Source organism: Hyperoodon ampullatus (assembly GCF_949752795.1).
Source record: "Hyperoodon ampullatus genome assembly, chromosome: 3".
Taxonomy (NCBI): domain Eukaryota; kingdom Metazoa; phylum Chordata; class Mammalia; order Artiodactyla; family Ziphiidae; genus Hyperoodon; species Hyperoodon ampullatus.
Genome location: NC_136916.1, coordinates 5,673,952 through 5,695,977, shown reverse-complemented (window position 1 = coordinate 5,695,977; position 22,026 = coordinate 5,673,952). Strand labels below are relative to the sequence as shown.

General features: G+C 41.2%; 1 protein-coding gene across 1 annotated transcript in view; it reads right to left on the bottom strand.

Moving 5' to 3' along the window:
• The window catches only part of CUBN (cubilin), a 276,969-nt gene that overhangs the window by 14,155 nt on the left and 240,788 nt on the right, over positions 1-22,026 (bottom strand). Inside the window, exon 60 of the mRNA XM_079700464.1 lies at positions 8,056-8,264. Within this exon, the coding sequence (XP_079556590.1) occupies positions 8,056-8,264 (209 nt within the window). The remainder of the gene's footprint in view (positions 1-8,055; positions 8,265-22,026) is intronic.

The following is a 22,026-nucleotide window of genomic DNA, read 5'->3' as shown; positions in this document are numbered from 1 at the left end:
TAAAACGTACCTTATTTATTACTTATTGCTTATTTACCTCTTCTGGTCTCTCACCCATCAAGCATGTAATTCCCACGGGCAGGGGACTTTGATTATTCACTGTGTGTCGCCAGCACCCAGAGCAATTCCCAGGCACAAGAGCCTTCAGCAAATGTCCATTGAAGTAGCGAGTGCTTGGATTTCTCTCAAACACATTACTAGAAAACAAAGTGTTGGGACTTCCCTAGGGGTGCACTGGTTAAGGATCTGCCTGCCCATGCAGGGGACGCAGGTTCGAGCCCTGGTCCGGGAAGATCCCACATGCCGCAGAGCAACTAAGCCCATGCACCACAACTACTGAGCCTGCGCTCTAGAGCCCACAAGCCACAACTACTGAGCCCACGCGCCTAGAGCCCGTGCTCTGCAACAAGAGAAGCCACCGCAATGAGAAGCCCGCGCACCGCAACGAAGAGTAGCCTCTGCTCACTGTAGATAGAGAAAGCCCACACGCAGCAACGAAGACCCAACGCAGCCAAAAATAAATAAATAAATAAATAAATAAATAAATAAATAAAAGACTTGACCTTTAAAAAAAAAACAAAACTCTAACATCAAATTTTCAAAACAAACCAAAAAAAGTGTTCTCCACCTGAGTAATCTCTATTGCATTGCTGAAACAAGTATCTGTGTGTCTATCCAAATATTGAATTTATAACAGAACCATGGTGTGTTATAAACCTCAGCATAGCCATTACCACTGATGTTATTTTTAAATGCTGGGAATACATAAAATAGAAACGGTTAAAAACCGTCGAGTCAAAATAAACACAAAAATAAATTTACCACTAGATGGCACTGTTTCTCCTGCTTAAACGATCTTAGTAAAATTTTAAAGCCAAAAGAAACCGGAGAGTTGAGTGATCTAATACCCTCATTTTATAGAAGAGCAGATATGCCAAGTTTTAGGTAATGTACCTTTCCTGGTAAACAAGTTAAAATTTTATTATAACCATTGCTGCCTTTATAATCACGTTATATTGGCAAGCATTTTTATTCTAGGTACTGTGTGCCAGGCCTCCAAGCAAGGCTCTGTGTATACAGGGATGCATAAAGCATTTTCCAGACACTCATTTGACTCACAAATAATGAGAGGGAGAGATTCATAAATTAAATATATGTGTGTGTGAATTATACATAAAATAGAGAAACATAAGTGCTACAGGAGAAGAATTCAATGTATCAGGGTAGCCCAGATGATCGAGCCGGGACAAACCTCACACGGCCATTTGAACTGGTATTTGAAAGTAAGTAGAGACCTTCCAGACCTAGAAGAGAGGAAGGGCATGCCACCCTGATGGACGAGGCATGGAAGGCCACGGAAATAAAAGCGGCCTGGCCTGGGTCAACACCTGCCCACACTGTGACCAACCTGGAGATCAGGGTGAGAGAATAGAGGTGGGATTGGGAAAGTTCACTGGGACAAGACTGACGTTTCCCACACTTCACGCGAAGGACTTTGTATCTTCTCCTACGTGAGGTGTAAGATCTAATTTGGGTTTTAAATAGGTGACTGGTCAGTACGATGGAAGGAAATTTCCTACATGACCGGCCTCGAGCTGGCGTTTGCATTAGTTCACTCACTGCTACCATAGAATTTCTCCTAATGGAGCTGAAATAGGACAGCCGATGGAGGCTTCTGGCCTCCTGTGTAACCGAGGCCAGGATTTTCTCCCCCTGCCCTCCCATCCCTGAGGCCTCCACCATGACCTTGCGCAGGGTGGCTTTATAGAGAGTGGCAGGAGGAGCCCTAAGCAACGCTGCTGATGCGAAACCCTACACACGCTAGGAGGTAAATGGTGCCAGGACCGGCACGGTCACCAGCAGCTGCGTAGTGCCTTCCGGGAGCACACACTGCTGCCATGACGGCTTTGGGCCTGGGGCTTGAATTATGTCCTAAGTCTGAAGTCTTGTGGATGCAGGTAAGTGCTGAGAGGAATTTTGTGTTTGCTCGGCTTTTAAACCTCTTTAACAGTGACACATATTAGAATCTAGTTAAGGCCCGGAGGGAATTGCACAAATAATCTAGTGGAAGAGAGCCTCTGACTACACCTTCTACCAGACCCTGCCCGTTGCTCGGCCATCAATTGGAGCAGCTAAAGAAAGTAGGGAAGGACATTTGGGGATTTTTATTTCTATGAACTTTTAATGCATGAAGGCAATAGGCTTTGATATTGGGCTTTAATTCTTTTTAAATTTAACTCCAGGGCTTCCCTGGTGGCGCAGTGGTTGTGAGTCCACCTGCCGATGCAGGGGACACGGGTTAGAGCCCTGGTCTGGGAGGATCCCACACACCGCGGAGCAACTGGGCCCGTGAGCCACAACTACTGAGCCTGCGCGTCTGGAGCCTGTGCTCCGCCACAAGAGAGGCCACGACAGTGAGAGGCCCGCGCACCGCGATGAAGAGCGGCTCCCGCTCGCCGCAACTAGAGAAAGCCCTCGCACAGAAACGAAGATCCAACACAGCCAAAAATAAATTAATTAATTTTTTAAAAAAATTTAACTCCATAATTTTAGACATTAGTTTCCTCAGGACTTTATCGTTTAACATTTCCCTGGGAATGTGATAATGGGAGAATTCTGATAAGTCTTATTTGAAGCATCTCTACATTGCATCTCAGAGTGTCTTCATGAATTCTTTGATTGTACTGTGGGACCTCTGACAGGGTCCGCCGGACAACAGGCCTGGGCATAATTTGGGATGAGAATGAGAGTAGAGAGTGATTTTTTAGGTTTGGGGTTGAACTCTGATCCTTTACAGAAACTTTTGGGGAAAATGTTTTATTGCTGCCAGTGATCTCAGGAAGATCCACTAAGGGGCAATGACGAGAATCACCTCTGACTGCAGGAATTTTATTTATTTATTTTTTTTTTGCGGTACACGGGCCCTCACTGTTGTGGCCTCTCCCGCTGCGGAGCACAGGCTCCGGATGCGCAGGCCCAGTGGCCATGGCTCACGGGCCCAGCCACTCTGCGGCATGCGGGATCCTCCCGGACCAGGGCACGAACCCGCGTCCCCTGAATCGGCAGGCGGACTCTCAACCACTGCGCCACCAGGGAAGCCCAGGAATTTTTATATAACAATAAAAAGTAGTATTATCATATGAAATCATTAATATTATTAATATAATTATTATGTAATCTCAATGTTCTTTTCCGGTGTCTGGCATATAGTAGATGCTCAAGTTAACATTTATGGAATGAATGAACAGTAGGTACTACCTCATAAGGATGGGGATCTGACGCCTCCATAACTGCTGACGCCTCCCCAGAGACGGACAGCCCTCCTCCCTCGGCTGATCACAGACTGAATGGTTAAGCTCAGTGGGTTAAGATAGAGGTTTTCCATGGGAACAGTACCATCCCCTAGGGAGTGTTTTGCACAAGTGTGGTGTTTTGGGCTCATCACAATAGTTTGAGGCTATAGCTGGCGTTTAGCATTTAGAAGCCACGCTGCGGAATCCCATCAAAATTCAGGACGCGTCTGCGAAGTGAAGATTTATTCTAGGTCCTACATACCAATGAATGTCCCACCAGACGTGTATAATAAAACTGTTTAAAATTCTTTATCCCAGGACCTAAGCCCATTCTGTATATAAACACAAAAATATTTTGCACAGTTTTTAATATGTACCAAATTTCCAAGAAAGCAATTATTGCATAAGTTGAGGGAAGTCTGTAGTCTGTTCTGTTTAGAACCATTTGATTTGAGTCTTCCACCATTCTGGAAATTCATATTGTGGATGGGCGCTGCTATTGGCATTTAAGTTGCAAACAGAGCTACTCCATATCACTTTTTTTTTTTTTTTTTTGTGGTACGTGGGCCTCTCACTGTTGTGGCCTCTCCCGTTGCAGAGCACAGGCTCCAGACACGCAGGCTCCGCGGCCATGGCTCACGGGCCCAGCCGCTCCGCGGCATGTGGAATCTTCCCAGACCGGGGCATGAACCCGTGTCCCCTGCATCGGCAGGCAGACTCTCAACCACGGCGCCACCAGGGAAGCCCCCCAATATCACTTTAAATGTATGCCTATGCATTGCCACAAGTCCACATATTAGAAGAATCTGACTACTTTATCTAGTGACTTAGCATAGCTGTATCAGAGCATTTACATACTGAAATACACACTATTCTATAGGCTTTCCTTTTATTTCTCCTTTACGTTGTATTTAGCATAATTATAAATTGAAATTATGTCTATGGCTAGGCTATGGCATAGATGACCTTTCACTTCAGATGGTCAAAGAATCATTAGGCAATACTGGCTACTCCAAGGGGCACTGCTTGCATCGAGAAAAAGCTGGGCAGTGCTAGGAAGGAGGCGCCTCCTTTCTGCCAGTTCCCACGTCTGCTGGCAGAGCAACGTCGGTTACAGTCCTGGTTGGGAGTCCCCGCTGCTGTCTCACTCACTGTGCTCCACAGAAGAATGACTGAACTGCGGGGCATACGGCAGGCAGCTCCCGCCCCTCCTGACCCCCTTCCCCCCGGTGGCCAGTCTCCCACACCCCACAGGAAGCATATGCGTTCGTGCTGTTCCTCTGAAACCCAGCTCAGCCATCCATCCAGTAAGCCCTTCTGAACTTCAGAGTAACATCACTCATACCCTCTTCTGCTCTACTTTTCTGTGTCGTTCATGTTTATTGGCTTTGTCATGTTGTCAGTCTCATCCACTTACAGCTCCATGAGGAAACTTATCTCACAATGCCTGGCATATAATCATGTCACGTGACTCTTCATGGAATGGATGTGATGTCCATTTCAACAGCAGTTGCTCAGCGAAATACACAATTCCCTATTTACCGCATTTATCTTTTTGTTGTTGTTTTTTGTTTTTGTTTTTGTTGTTTGGCCACACTGCACGGCTTGCAGGATCTTAGTTCCCTGACCAAGGATTGAACCCAGGCCCTCAGCAGTGAGAGCACTGAGTCCTAACCACTGGACCACCAGGGAATTTCCCTACTGCAGTTATCTTAACAGCTTTCCAAGTCAACCCTTTCAAAAACAATAATGATACAATTACCAATGAATAATGGACTTGGCATGTTTTCACCTGTATATCTACCTACAGAATTAAATTAACTTTTCTAAAAAGTGATTTGATTATAATCTCTAAGAAACAGTCTCAAATGAGTCAACTGTCCCATTTATCACAGAGAATCTCTTTAATAAAGGTACCTGCCGGCCTCACATTCCAAGAACTGCTCGGTGATCTGCCAGTTTAGTATAAGCTGGAGAAGTTGCCAACTGAGGGAAACTGCTTTCCCAAAAAGGAAAACAAAAGCAGATCTGAACAGAATTTCTTTTTGAAAAAAGGACATTTTATATTGAAGCTAGAGGATAACTCCTTGTTTTCAATATTGCTATGTCTATCCTAAATAGCTTGAGGACATTTAGAAAATTAATGGTTCTTTTATTTATTTTTTTAATGTTTTTTGGCCACCCGACGCGGCTTGTGGGATTTTAGTTAGTTCCCCCATCAGGGATCGAACCCGGGCCCTTAGCAGTGAGAGTGTAGAGTCTGAACCACTGGACTGCCAGGGAACTCCCAACAGCTCTTTTGATTATCTTATCAAATCACACATAGAAATGAATCTTGAAAATAAATCCAATCAGCCCTCCTCCTGGCAGGACCATATTCTAAACATCCCACATGAATTTGTACTTATAATAATGTATATCTAACTTAATTATTCATCATATTTTTTAAAAAGGAGATTCTATAGCCCTCATACCCATCTGGAATTACCCAAAGGGGGGAAAAAAGAAATTTATTTACAAATTATATGTCAGGCACAGTGCTGAATACTCTTTGTGCTCAAAACAGCCTTGCAAGATAGGTACGGTTATGTGAATTTTTGTTTGTTTGTCCAGTAGATGAAGTGATGAGGAATCAGGGAGATACGGAAATTTGTCAGGTGGCACAGCTGGGTTTGAGTCCATATTATCTGCCTCAAAAGCCTGTTACTCTTCTGTAAAATCAGGGTAGTGCTCAAATAGTCTTGAATCTCAGCTCACTGCTGCTCTGGCCCCTTTGGTCTCATTTCAGACAAGAAGAACTCAACCCGAACAGACATTTCTTGTTATCTGCAGTCTTTCGTGAACTGCCTCTGATCTGGCTTCTGTGCCAATACTTTATTTAAATGGTTGTCATCCTATCTAATGAGTTTTTTCTTTATCTTCACCTTTCTTGGCTTCCAATTTACAATTTAATAGCACTGACCGTGCATCCTTGGCAAAGACTTTTCTCCCTCGCCTCCCGTGATAACTGCATTATTCCTGGTTTGTCCATGTCTTTCATGACGCGTCTGTCTCTCCTCCTGCCTGCTTTGTCCTCTCTGGCTGCCTCACGCTGTACCTTTCCTGGAGCTGAGCGGGAGCCAGGCTTTCCAGTGCCATGCAGCCTCTCTCAAAGACAGCATCTCTCTCCTGATAGAAGAAATGCCCTTTTGCTGCCTCCTGTCTGGGCTGCTGTCTTCATGCTGGGGCTCCTCCCATTCTCTGCCCCTGGGAAAATTTCACTTGTCTGCTTTGCTGTCACCCAGACTGAACCAATACTTACAAACCCATGGCCTCCTCCTAAGACTACTAACATTCTCAGGCCCCGACCAGGGTTGGAACCCATGCCCCCTGCAGTGGAATCCTAACCACTGGACCGCCCGCCAGGGAAGCCCCAGTACTGACATTCTTTTGGGCTTCCCAGCTTGGTTCTTTTCACAGTGAAAATGTAAGACAGCCTATATGTAATGAAGGGCTCAAATGTGTATTTTGTCTATGACTTTTCCTTCTCTTTCTTTTAAAACCAATTTCTGTAAAATTTCAGATAATTTTTGAACTTCAAAGTTTCTCTCACACCAAGGTTGTCATCTGCACCGTCTCTGTACCCTTCTCACCTAACGGCAACTTCTTTCTGGGGTCGTAACCCCAGAGTCACCCCCGACCATCCACCCAGAATGCTGATTGCAGAGTCATCTTTCTTACGTCCTGCTCTCAACTTACCACTCAGTGGAAAACCTGCAACCACTCCTTATTTCCAACTGCCTAAAATCTAAGTGCCATGAGCTTGCCTTTCAAGATCCTTTGCAGTCTGGATATTTCTCCACTCAGGCAGTCTTACTTCTTGTTCCGCTTTCACAATATTCTGCTCTGATAAAGCCAGCCTCTTCACTCTTTCGACTTCAATGCGTTTTTTGTATGTTCGCCTTGCTTAGAATCCCCTTCCTCCCAGCTTGAATAAGTGTCCCCTCATTCTGTGAAGTCTTTCTTGTTCACAGCAGATCATCATGAATCATCCTCCCTTTTAAACTTGCACATGGCTTCAAGCCTATGCCCAATGCACTTGAATATTGACTCTCCTGAACTACCTAGTGTTGATTTGCATGTGGCATCCCTTAATTCTGCAATCAAATTTAAGCTCCTTGTGAGCGGAAGTACTGCTTTACTTGATGTTTCCCCCCAAGAGTGTAGTAGTCTACATTGATTGATGCTACTTAGCACTTTTAATCTGAATGCGTATAGCCTGATGGATACAATGATTTAATATTAAAGAGTCATTTAAAAATTGAAAATTTTCTTGATTTACTTCTAATGGGACTTCAGAACTAAGGTATTTTTCACATCTAAAAGTAATATAAGTAAATATACAAACTTTGAAAATAAAGTAAGGAGTGATGATTTGCATACAGACACTGTCATTTATTTTAGACTTTGCCAAAGATCCTTTGAGTATCTCTTTCCACACAACCTATCTTCCCATAGATCATCTCTCGACAAGGCTTGGAGGAACAGTAAATCTTAAAGCTAATGTTAGAAGCTGCACAAAAATTTTGAGTCATTTGTATTAAAGATTATTTTGATGTGAAGATAGAGCATCTGCAATATTATACGCTATGTCATTGAAGAAAAGATCATTTAAAAATTATCAGCACTCACAACTTTCAGGACTTCCTGTGTGGTATAAACTGGAATACACCATGAAAAAGTCTGTATTAGAAGACTCTGTGAAGAAACATAATAGCCTTACCTTGACGTAATCATAAATGCATCTTTGCAAACTAGTTGCTGCCTCCAGAGCAAATGTGTTGAAGGTGAGTCTAATCAGTTTGTTTACAGGGGCGGTCATGAACCATATGCAGTTTAAATTCTTGTCGTATCTTCCATTCGAATCAGAATCAGGAGAGGCAAAGGTATGATCTGAACCTGTCAGATAACCACCACATCCTTGCTGAGGCCCTATGTTAAAAAAAAAAAAAAAAAAAAAAAGACACATCACGATGCAGAGCAAACAGAATGGAACTGAAATTTTATGAGGAGGGTTTTTCAAAATCATATCGTTTCTTCTTTCTGTCACACTTTGAGGAACGTTATCAGACCGCGCCCTGGGCTCCTCCGAGCTTATGCAAGCGTGGTGCCCCTCACCTTAGTTTCTTCGCTATTATTTCCTCTTCAACCACCAATCCGTCAATCTCTACCAGCTCACATCTAGTTGCCTAGAAAAGTGGGTACACAGATAGGGTTCTATATGCATTTTTGGAACTCTTGATGTGATTTATTGGAGCTTTTCCTATTCTTGAAAAATCCAATTTTGTACAAAATAAAGTATTTTGCATAACAAAACTGATGGAAACTGTGAACCCGTTTTACCTTTAGGTTCTGCTTTTATGAACACTGTCAGACTGAAAACTGAATTTAAGAAGACTTTACCCAACATCCCAAGAAAACTGGCTCTCAACAAACCTTTTATTTAAATAATCTGGTAGAAAGAGGCTGAGAGGCATATAACACTACAATTCACTTTATATTGAACTATACTCTATATTTGAATTTTTTCTTTTCCAAAAATAAGGGGAAGCTGAAGAAGAGGAACTTTATTGGAGAAAAATATCCACTTTGAAATGAAAACTCTGAAATTCGGAATAAAAATACGAAAGAGAGATAAAGAATACTCTCAATACTCAACTATGAAAAAAAATATGGCACAAACTCCTCAGACCACGGGATTTAGTTTCTTCCACTCCACAGCCTAAGGTGATGCCTTGGTAAGGAAGAAAAACTTTACTGACAATCTCGAAAGATATACATGAGGATGAATTAAGCTCAGAACAGCCCTGGTAGGAACAGAGATGAAATAGGCGTTCAAAAGAGTATTCATAAAGCTTGCATTCTACACAAATGTGCGTCATTACAAGTTCCGCAGTTAAATTCACAGTCTCATTCCATTTACTTGATCTGTTAAAAGTGAAAGGGTTGCTTTCAACATTAGGGGGCGCTATGATTCAGGACTTCGCTCTTGGCAGGAAAAGCAAACAATGGCTGCCGACCTCGGATGCAAAGGATATCAAATGCGCGGAGCGTTTTCCAGGATAGCCTTACTCAGGTCAGGCTACCCTGTCATAGCTTCTAAGTCAAGTAAAACTACAGAGTATTTGCACAGTCCGATGTTTCCTGGAGTTGAAATGCTTCCGAAGGCCCAGTCCCTGATATGTCCATAGATGGCATCTAGAACAAAATTATTCTGAAACCAAAGCAATGCTCAACCACTTAAGCTTACTGACATGCCTAGCAGGGAAGAACAATTACTCAGGGTATTAATGAATTGAGAAAATTATTTATCTATTAAATATTGCCAAGGAAATATATTCAGTATTTTTTAAATTAATTTTTATTGGAGTATAGTTGGTTTACAATGCTGTGTTAGTTTCTGCTGTACAGCAAAGTGAATCAGTTATACATATCCACATATCCACTCTTTTTTAGATTCTGTTCCAATATAGGTCATTACCAAGTATTGAGTAGAGTTCCCTGTGCTATACAGTAGGTTCTTACTAGTTATCTATTTTTATATTTAGTACTGAGATGGGAGAAGATGAATGGTAGTCCAATAGCAGTGATAAGTCATAAATAACATTAATGATACAATTTAGAAAATGATAGGTGCCATAAAAGAGGCAGGAAAAGTCTTGTGAGTTTTGCAAGAAAGGGAGATTATTACTTCAGGCTAAGAGGATCTAGAATGTTCAAGGCGGAGGTGACAGTTGATCTGCATCTTAAGGATAAATAGGACAAGACCATGTAGACTTGCCTGGTGTTGGCAAGTCCAGGTTGAAAGACCTCGTAACCAAAGGTTAAGTGGACAAGAATTTACATGTATAGAATTTGACCTTTAGACTTTATTCTCTGGGTAATAGGGATCCACTAGAAAGGTTTTTGATCAGAGGAGTGGTAGGGTCAGAATGAATGCACTTTCTCGTCAAGTCTGACCTAGAGATGCATCTGGTGGTCACGTTTACACATAAGGGAGGGCCTGGAGGAGATGAAGCCAGGCCCAAGGACACCACTGTGGTCCAGGCTGGTGGAGGCAAGGGGCAGTGCAGAGCTGGAGGTCTGCATGTAGGAAAACCAGACCACTGGGCTTTATTCTACTAATGCATCAGCTGCAAAAACTAAACGCTATTTTTAAAAACTCAAGCTATATATTTTATCACCCCTTGCTTATTAATTGTTGCTAATAAGTTAATAAGGGCAGAATGACAATTGTACTGGGCACCGAGTGCCATTATACACACTTATTAGACAAGATTACTGCTGCAGCTATTACTGCTACTAATGCTACTAATGCCCTAAGACAGAGACACCCTCCCTTCAGGAAACCCAGAGCAAGTATCCGCAGATCGCTGGTGTGCACTGGCATAGACTGAGTGGGAGACTGCACGATTCCTAACTTTTCAGAATCTCTCTTTGCAGGGCCCTAGAATGCACAGAGTACAGTAAGCCCCCTACATACGAACCTTCAAGTTGCGAACTTTCAAAGATGCGAACGTGCACTCCATCCACGTCAGGCGTGAGTGAAATGGCCGCTTGCCCTCCATCTCCTATTGCTGCGATCTTTCAGCTCTACCATCTCCCACCTCCTCTCCCTCCTCCAGTCAGTAACTCTTCTTGCCTGTTTACTCAATGCCAACCCCTGGATGCCAGCTGTTGTGCTGTACTACTGTCCTTTTCAAGGGACTGTACTGTAAGATTAAAGAAGTTTCATTTTTTGTGGGTTTTTTTTTAATGTATTATTTGTGTGAAAAGTATTATAAACCTATTACAGTACAGTACTATATAGCTGATTGTGTTAGTTGGGTACCTACGCTAACTTTGTTGGACTTACAAACAAATTGGACTTACGAATGCATTCTCGGAACAGAGCTCATTCATATGTAGGGGACTTAGCTGTATATTTTCTGTCACTTGATGTTAGGTTTCACCATATGACTTGCTTGAGACAATGGAATAGTAATGGTCATGCAATAGGAAGAGGCCTTAAATGTGCTTATGTTTTTTGACTTGGAGTTTTGTCCTCCTGTGATCCACCAAGAGCTCACACCCTGGGTACCTGCGTGGAGAGCAGACCTGACTCCAGGCTGTACTGTAGGCCAAGCACGGTCAACCTGCATCCTGGAACAGGCAGGCAAACTGGCCTGCTGACCCATAAGTGATAAAAATAATATTCCAGGTATAAGCCACTGCATTTTGGATCGTTTGTTATACAGCATTATTGTGGCAATAGCTGACAAATACAAAAATAGCTTTTTTGAAGTATCAAACTATAAAAAAAAAAAAAAAAAAAGGAGAACTAAAAGTATCATCAGATAGTCCTGGCTAAAATAGTTAAATAACTGAAGTAAATATAACGTTATATGAGTGAATTATACAACTCATATTCTGTATGAATAATATTATATGAATAAATAGTCAAATAAAAGATGTCCATGTCCATCTCTGGACAACTGCTACTTGGACAGATGGTGGCTGGCTAGCTGTACTTTCAGATAACAATCGGCCTGACTTCAGGCATTTTCCTGTTCCCCAGTGAGCCAGCTAGGGCTTCAGGCTGTAGTTGAATGTAGTTGAAGGAAGCAGCACTGAAGCACAGGAAACAGAACACAAATGCATTTAAGGCTGGTTCCTTAGGGAAATGGGAGTTCCATAATCCTTTCTTTGAGTAAATCTTGCTGTGATTTTCAAAGCTACAGTAGACAACTGCCCTAAAGCAGTGAATTCATTTAAAAAGTTCAACTAAGCTTCAGATGATGTCTTGTCTTTTTTGCTAAAAGTGAATTGGAGTTATTATTCTCTACTCCCTAACCTTAAACATGCACCACCTTTTAAGTATCATATTTATATCTGCAAGAAAAAAATTTCTTAATGGCTTTTGTAACCTGAGTTATGTTTTTCTGTTTGTTTTCAGTAATTTCCCTCAATTTGCCTCACTTTAGACATCCTAATTTGAGACCCAGCCTAATTTAACTTAGAATGTGTACTTAGTCTGGTAATATTTGGGAAGCATAAAACTGAAATACTAAAAGAAAGGTAATTTCAGCAGTTAATCAGTAGCTATAGTTACAAGTAAAAGAGCAATGCAATGCATAAAGAACTCAGGATAAGGAAAATTATATAATTAACTTTTAATTTGTTTTGCATTATTTTGGTATTACTGAAAACACCCTATGTATGCATTAATAGTCTTATGGCGTTTCATGAAAATCATTCTCATCAACTTTGAAATTTTAAAAATGACTTATTAAGCAATGTATAATGATATAATCATGTCAACTGATGCAAGAAGAGGATCTGACAAAATCCAACACACATCATGATATAAACTCTCAGCAAACTAGGAATAGAAGGGAATTTTCTCAACTTGATAAAGAGCATCTACAAAAACCATATAGCTAACATGATACTTAATGGTGAAAAACTAAATGCTTCCCTCCTAAGGTTAGGAACAAGGCAAGGATATTTTTCTCACCACTCTTATTCAACAAAGTATTGGAAGCTCTTGCATTGTAATAGACAAGAAAAAAATACCGACTGGAGAGGAAGGAATAAAGTTGCCACTATCTGCAGATGCAGAATATCCCAAGGAATCTACATAAAAATTCCTAGATTAACAAATGAGTTCAGCAAGAACTCAGGATAGAAGAACAAGGCACAAAAATCAATCACATTTCTATAAACTAACAATGCACATGTGGAAACCAAAGTTAAAAATACAACTGCTCTAAAGAAAATAAAATACTTAGGTATACACTTACTGAAATGTATACAGAACTTGTGTGCTGAAAATTACAAAGTGATGAAAGAAATTAAAGACCTAAATAAACGGTGAGACATATGTATTCATGGACTGGAAGACTCAGCCTAGTAAAGATGTCAGTTATTTCCCAAATGATGCATAGCTTTAATTGTAATTCCTACCAAAGCCCCAGCAAGATTTTTCTGTTGACATAAAAAAGCTTATTTTAAAACTGTGGTACGTCAAGACAATAGAATATTATTCAGGGCTAGAAAATGAACTATCAAGCCATGAAAAGACATAGGAGCAACTCAGTGCATATTACTAAGTGAAAGAAGCCAATGTGAAAAGGCTACATACTGTACAATTCCAACTAGAATGACATTCTAGAAAAGGCAAAACTAATGAGACAGTGAAAGAATCACTGGTCACCAGGGATTGGGGGGAGAGGGAGGGAGGCATGAACAGCCAGAGCACAGAGGATTTTTAGGGCAGTGAAAATACTCTGTAAGATACCATAATGATGGATACATGTCATTACACGTTTGTCCAAATCCACTGAATGTACAACACCAGGAGTGAACTGTGACTCAAACTATGGCTGTTGGGTGGTTATGATGCTTCACTGAACATCATCAGTTGTAACAAATGACTCACTCTGGTGGGGATGTGGTCAATGGTGGAGGCTGTGCACATGAGGAGCGAGGGCATAAGGGGAATCTCTGTACCTTCCCCTCAATTTTGCTATAAATCTAAAACTGCTGTAAAAAATAAAGCCTTAATAAAAACCAACCAACCAACCAAAACAAAACAAACAACTTATTTTAAAATTTACATAGAAAGTCAGAGGCTCTTGAATAGTTAAAACAATCTTGACAAAGAAGAATAAACTGGAAAAGATCAATCTACCTATTACTATACAGCTGTAGTAATCCAGATAGTATGATATTCGTGGAGTGTTAGACAAACAGATCAATGGAAAAGAATAAAGAACCCAGAAATATGTCCACACAAATAGGTCCAAGTGATTATTTAGAAAGTTGCAAAAGCAATTCAATGGAGGAAGGACAGTCTTTCAACAAATGGTGATAGAGAAATTGGACATCCAGGGGCAAAAATTAGGTCCAACCTAAACCTCAGACCTTGAACAAAAATTGGCTCAAAATGGATCGTAAACATAAATGAAAAATGTAAAACCATAAAACTTTTAGAAGAAATCAAAGTAGAAAATCTTTGAGACCTCAGGATAGGTAGAGGTCTTAGCCTTGTTATCAAAACACTATACGTAAAAGGAGAAACTGATATGGGGACTTCATCAAAATTAAAAACTTTTGTTCTAAGAAAGGCCCTGTTAAGAGGACAAAAAGGCAAGCTATGGACTGGGAGAAAATATTTGCAGACCATGTACCTGAGGAAGGATTACTACTGAGAATATATGAAGAACTCTCAAAACCCAACAGTGGAAAAACAAGTAATCCAATTAAAAAATGGGAAAAAATTATGAACATATATTTCACCAAAGAGGATATACATATGACCAAAAAAACACATGAAAATTGTTCACCATTAGGGAAATGTAAATTAAAACCATATGAGATATGAATACATTTCTATCAGAATGGCTAAAATACACACACAGAGACACAGACACACACACACACACACACACACACACACACGAGTGATAGCTCATTGTAGAATACCGCACTCCACAATGGAATGACCAGGGTGAGGGTGTCCCAAGTGTGGATAGCACAGAAAGTACTCCATAAGGACTTTCTAACCAAGATGATAGAACACAGATGACAATGAAATAGCATCTTAAAGTGCTGAATGGAAATAACTGCCGAACTAGAATTCTGTACTCAGAGAAAAAATCCCACGAAGTTTAAGACAGAATAAAGCCATTTTCAGGAAAACAAAAACCAAAAGACATTTCTACTAGAAGATTTGCAATAAATAAATTAAAAAAAAACACTAAAGGGAGTTCTTCAAAAAGAAATAAACTGATCTCAGATGGAAGCACAGAAATTCAGGAAGAAGAACAGCAATGGTAAATATACATAATTATTAACTGAAACAATAAAAACATTGTATATGATTAAAACATGTAGAATTTAAATAATTGATATTAACAGCACAGAAGACAGGAAGTGGATTCATGGAGTTAAAATGTTGCATTTATCATGATATGTAAAAGGACTAGTTTTAAATTAGATTCTAATGAGTCAAGGGTGAGTGTTGTAATTCCTAAGGTAGCAACTGAGAGTAACCGAATATATAAGTAATGATTTTTATTTATTTGTTTTTGTTTTCTTTATTCAAGACCCATTTATTCTCTAGTTCTGCCCACAGGGAGACACCCTCCTTGAAAAGGCGTTCAATCCTTCCCTTCACTTTAACACTTGTGCTGAAAACACGTGTTCCAAGGTTTCAGCTACGAGATCCACATTCTTAAAGCCCTGATTCTTAAACCTCATCTAGATTTCTCCCCTTGGATGGCGGGAGACGACCCAACCACAGCGAAGAACAGCTCAGGACTGGGGGCTCTGCTGGCCCAGAAGACCTTGCAGCTCTCCTGAGCCCCCCGGCTGGAGCCAGGATTAGGGCCCTGAGACGAGGGCCGCCTGCTGGGCTGCCGCCACCTCGGGCCCTCTTCCCTAGGCTGGCTGTCCCCGCTAGTTTCCCCGGAGTCTGGGGATTCCAGACGGTCTCTGCTCGCACTTCTGTATCACGCCTGCGGCCTCGGCACTGCTGATCCACGCCAAGGGGGGAAAAGCACACAGAGCTGCCTTTCAACACAGCGACCTTCTACACCAAAGTTATCTGAGAAGCCTGCAGGCTCTCTGCCATCGGAGGAGACTCCGAAGGCCACCACTTCCCCGGGCCCTCCACCACCCTTGCCGGCGGCCTGGACGTGCGTGGCCGCCGTGCCGAGTAGCGCACACCCCGGGCTCCACTCCACTCTCCCGGGGAACTGAGGACGGCGCCCCGGGCTCAGCGGCAGGACCTGTCCCGAAGCCGGTCCTAGAGTGACAAGAGCCGCACCTGCGGGTCCGTTCCACCGACCAGCCGCCCAGGACCGAGCTGGGCCCACGGACCCGGGTCTGGATTGTGTCGGCTGCTGCTTCTTGCCTGGGTTCACAGGCCGACAGCCAGGGTCCTCCCTTCCCTGCTCGTCACCGCACCAGCGGCTCACTCCTACCTGCTGCCGGCCCTGGCCTGGCCACCTCGGGCTCCCGGGCCAGCCAAGAACCGAGGCGCCAGCAGGCGTCTAGCTGCCAGCAGGCCAGCTCCCCCTTGCACTACAGCTGCCTAGCCGTGTTCTCGAGGCTTCAGGGCCGGCGCCGCCCCTCCCCGGACCCGTGATGCTCCGCGGAGGCGCCGGAGCCTCGCTGCACGCAGCCCAGCACAGGCGACCTCCGCGCCCGCCTGCCCCGCCGCCCGGACAGTAATGATTTTAACAGAGAGTGACAATTGATTAATTCAGAAAAGGCAAAAACACAAAGATGGCTAAAGAAACGTAAGAACATATGGTACAAACAGAAAACAATACAGTGGTCTATTTAAATCCAATAATGTTAGTAATTTTATTAGTAACATGGTCCAATCTCCAACTGAAAGACAAAGCAAAACAAAACCCAAATACATTCTTTGGGGTAGAGAAATGTTGAAAGTGGAGAGATTGAAAAATATACCATGAAATGAAAGAAAGCTAGGGAAGCTGTATACTGAATCGGAAAAAGTAGACATTAAAGCAAAAAAACCCAAAAAACAAACAAAAAAAAGAATAACATGAGTCAATTCACCAAATTCACCAGGAAGATATAATAATTTTAAATGTGTATGTGCTATACATTACACTGTCTCTAAGTAAAATAAGACCAGAATTCTAGCCCTGATCTCTCTACCGAGTTGCTATTTTTTTGCGGTACGCGGGCCTCACCGCTGCGGCCTCTCCCGTTGCGGAGCACAGGCTCCGGACGCGCAGGCTCAGCAGCCATGGCTCACGGGCCTAGCCGCTCAGCGGCATGTGGGATCTTCCCGGACCGGGGCACGAACCCGTGTCCCCTGCATCGGCAGGAGGACTCTCAACCACTGCGCCACCAGGGAAGCCCCCTGAGCTGCTAATTCTTGTATCTGACTACCTACTGAACATTAGCTGGATGGCTTAAAGGCACCAAATATTCCGCACCAAAACCAAACATTATTATTTTCTCCTGTGAAACCTGGTCCTCTCCTGTAAATTTACATTTAGATAGTGGTATCACAGGATGTTGTCCAGAAACCTTAGGGTCATCATGTTTTCCTTTTCCCTCAATTCATTGTTCAAAGACTACTGTGTCCTCTTGATCCTGTATCTTAAGTGTTTCTCCTTTCAATTTCCTTCTTTATTTTCACACTGTCACTGCTCTCATCCCCTGCCTAAATGATGGCAATACTTTCCCAATTTTTCTCTGGCTAAAATGCTGCCCCTACTTCAAAACATCATCCTCACAGGTGTCAGTATGTGCTTCCTACACCACACCTGATTAGATCATAGGACTCTCCAGCCTCCAAACGATTAACGGTTCCATCCGCAACTGACGCAGAGCCCACCCTGTCCACCTCCTCCTGTCTATCCTGTTTCAGCCCCTACTGCTCTCTACCTGACAACCCAAAGCGGTAGTAACAATGTGCAGGCCAGTCTGTGGCCTCTGATATGGGATATGTCTTTGCAACTTTGCACGTGCTTTTTCTTCTCCATAAAATGCCTGCTTTCCCAACAAAGGCCTTCTCAGCCTTCCGAGTGAGTATCATTTATAGCTAAAATTTAGTGCGTGCTAAAAGAGTGTCAGGGAATGTTCTAGTTTAATCTTCCCCACAACCCTATGAGGTAGTTACTATTAGTGGGCCCCTTTTACAGATGAGAAAATCAAGAGGATAAGTAATTGTCCAAGGTCAAACTTGTTGGGACGTGTCAGGGCTGAGTTTGAACCTAGACAGTCTATCCCCAGAGCTTGCGCTACATTTACAAACCACTAACTACAATTCATGGTTCACGTTCCCTGCAGTGCTTTCTCGAACCTTTTCTTCCTGTGTCCTTTTTATTTTACTCAACGCCGAAGTACTTCAGATCGCTTCTGCCTCTGCTGTCCTCTGCACATACTTCTGACAGAAGCATTTATCAGAATTTACAATTATTTGCTGACTATTGAGTAAGCTTCTCAAAAACAGAGATCTTGTTGAATTCGTCTTCGTATCCCCAGAGAAAAGATCACTGCCTGCATAGTAAGCAGCTGGTGAACACTGTTGAATAAGCAATTAAGGAAAGCATAGAAAATATACAGATAGTTCTTACTGGAAGGCTCTTTGCTTTCTAGTCTAAGTTTATAAGGGAATTCTTGGGATTAAATATATTTCTTGATTTATAAAGTTGTTACTATGCGATAAACATTATGTACATGTGCATGTGTATGTATGTCTATATATACGTCTGTATATGTGTATATATATATATGTGTAGACATATATATATATATATATATATATATATATATATATAGGCATAGGACCAAGTTTTTGGTCCTATGTATTAACCTGTTTCAAAGCTAAGTTAGTTGACTTTTGTGGCATATTTGATTGTGAAGAAACAATCAGCAGAACAACAACAAAAATATCACCAAAAGATTTAAAACACTGCCAAAGGGGTAGGTTTTTTTTTTTTTTTTGTAGGAAAATGCTTGTTTAGCTAAAAATTTGCAATTATAAATGATGTTAGGTCTGTTACTTAAGAAAATCTAATCTCTGAGTGTTGGATTTCAGAAGGCAGAGCAAATCTAAAATTTTGTAAAATTCCAGCACACTATATAGAAGAATGACTTTCTCTCATCATTGACAATTACAAAGTCAAAAGTTAGCAAAAATTAGCAAATGTTCTATTTAGAGAGCAGGATTAATAGCGATGTGCTATTCAATTGTCATAAAATAGGTTGCATTAGAAAAGATATGAAATTCATCAAACCAGAGTATCCAATAGTTTTTAATAATGTAAACAAGGGCATGGAATTGTTTTGTTGTTCTCGTTAATGTATTAGGTTGCACATTGTGCTATTGATATTTAAATTTTATGACTCTGGTGGCAGTGTGATTTAGTGGAGACGGATTATTTTCCCAGTTCTGCTCAAGACTTGCTAAGAGACCCTGACAAGTCACTTAATTTCTGTGTGACTCAGTTCCCCAATTTGTAAACTAAAATATATGAGAATGCCAATCAGGATTACAACATAAAAATAAATGCCCAAATTCCTTAATTTTGATAGAATTTTAAGAAATTTTACTAAATTGGAGGCCATCATTTGGGGTTAGAGATTTTTGTTATACAGAAATTTATTACCCTTATATTCCAATGGAATTATACTCCACATAACTGTGCTAATTCTTTACCATTATGCCATGCAAAGCTGTGAAGATAGATGTGACATTTGTCTGTCAACATCGGAAAGAAAATGGGCTTTTACTGTATGTGTATATGTATGCATATATATTAAATTATTTGTAAATATAAATGTTACTTAAAATATAAATACTAAACATATATATTTTATGTATATTATATTTATAATATATAAAATATATTTGTATCATAAATATAAGTATACTATAAATATATAATTATGCTATATTATTTTTAAATAGTATATTTTACTAAAAAATATTTTTTTCCTTTCCTTATGGGAAGGAGGAAATAGTGACTGCTGCCAGTTATGTGCAATATTTATATAGTAACAGGAAATTAAATGCACTATTTAGGACTAGGTACAAATTGGAAAGCAGGCAGTGTCCAAGGAGAAGATGAGAATGGAGAAAAGTAGCTCTATCTCCCCAAAGAGTTAGAAAAGACTTGCCTTTGAGAAAAGTCACCCCCAGAATCCCTCATCGTCCTGAGTGTGTTCACTGATCTCTACAAAAGCGATGTGGGCATTTTAGGAAAAGGATGAATTTGGGAGACAGTCCTACCTGATTCCAAGCTTGGCTTTACCTCTTATAAACCCTTTGACTGCAAGCAAATGACCTAATCTCCTAACTTCCTTGTTCCTCCATTGTAAAATGGGATAATCCCTGTCTCAGGGGTAGCTGTGAGGATTAGGTAAGAACATCCATGCAAAGCCCCTCCCACAGAAGCTCAGTGACAGGCGGTCATTATCTGTATGCCTTGGGCATCCTTGACATCTTCTCCTGGGGGTGAACTGAAATGAAAGCTACCACACAAAGGTAGCAGATTTTTCACATCTCAGAACAAAGAGAAGAATATAGTCCCTGCTAATGTTTTATCTCTAAACAACTGTTTACAAGTAAAGAATTTTTTTCAGTGTTTAATGCTGACCAGGCATAAACATGACAGTCTGCTTTTATGCTGCTGGAAACACTACATTAAAGCCAGGCCCAATGAATAAGGATAATGATTATTACAGGGAATCTATGCTTATAAATAATTTAATCCTAAACATCCGGTTGTTGGATGAGTTGCATTTTTAGGAGGGCTGGTGTTGTTTAGGTTATGCAGAGTAATTGCTTCCCAGCTTCTTGTTTAGTTCAATGTTTTTCAAAGTGTTATCTTATAATTTACCACTAACTCAATTTTATCACTTAGCTTGGTCTTCACAATACCATCTGGTTTCATTTTCCCAATGACAACCCTATCCTTCAAGACCAGGGGCAGCAATCCGGTCATTTAAGGAGGGGGTGAGTGGGTTAGAGCACAGACTGATATTGGAATATATTTTCATAAAAACCTTTTCTTTTTCTTTTGGCTGATCTGGAATTTTACTCCTGCCTACTGCTTTTGTAAGGTTTTGGTGAACTAAGTATTTGTTAGTTTCTTTATCACATTCCCACATTCTCAGCTCAGCAAAAAACCCTGGTCAATAAAACCCACAAAGGAGAAACTGCAGATAACCTTGTCTTTGGCATCATCTCCCAAGGGATGCCTAATCAGCAGTGAAAGTTACAAGGCTTAAAAAGAGAGGAAATAAGCTTAGTCTAGTTTTCTGCAAATGGGTTTACAATTTCAGCTCATCTCCTTGTCAGACTTCATCAGAGGGAGCAAATGACATTAAGAGGACAAACAACACTGCTATCCAGTAATATCCCCATTTTCGCTAAACTGAGGGTTATTTGAGCAGTGACTTAGGAAATTATTCACTTTATAATTCAACTACCTTACTGCAATTGTACTTTTAAAAGTAATGTCGTCTGGCAGCTAACATCAGGCTGCTAGGAAGCACAACAGAGACATAGACACATCGATATTTAGTGTCACTGAATGTTTTTCAGCTTATTTTTTTAATGTTTAGCTATAGAACTTTAGAATGCCCCTCCCAAAGTCCAAACTTAACACCAAAACTGTGAAATTTAAAAATAACTAGAAGCAGAAGTCTGAACTTGATGTGTTGTTACATTTTCCTCCGTTTGCTGTGGTTATATTTTCCATCTTTGCGGCCCCAAACTGGCATCAGCTTTCTCTGTGTACCTTTCCTCCTTCCCCATCCCCTCTTACAAGTAAACTCCTGTTCAGCCACCTCCACTTCTTCCCACCACTGCCAACTGTCTTCCTGTAGCATGTCTGAGAGACAGTTTCCAGATGTTAAGGCAGCACGTAAAAATCCAGAGACCAGACGCACCACCTGAATGTTGAGTCTGACCCTGCATTCCTAATTCTCTAAGGATAAAAATCATCCAATTTACCACCCCGAGTAATAGCTGAATTATATGAACCATGACTGCATATTGAGAATGAGACCAATCTAGATACAATGTATAACATATACATATTATACATAATATAATGTGATTATAAAGTAAGCATAATTTATCCATTTATTCTTTAATTCATTCGCACAGCCAATATTGATGGATTGATGGAGTAACAGTTACGTGCTAGGTGTCTGC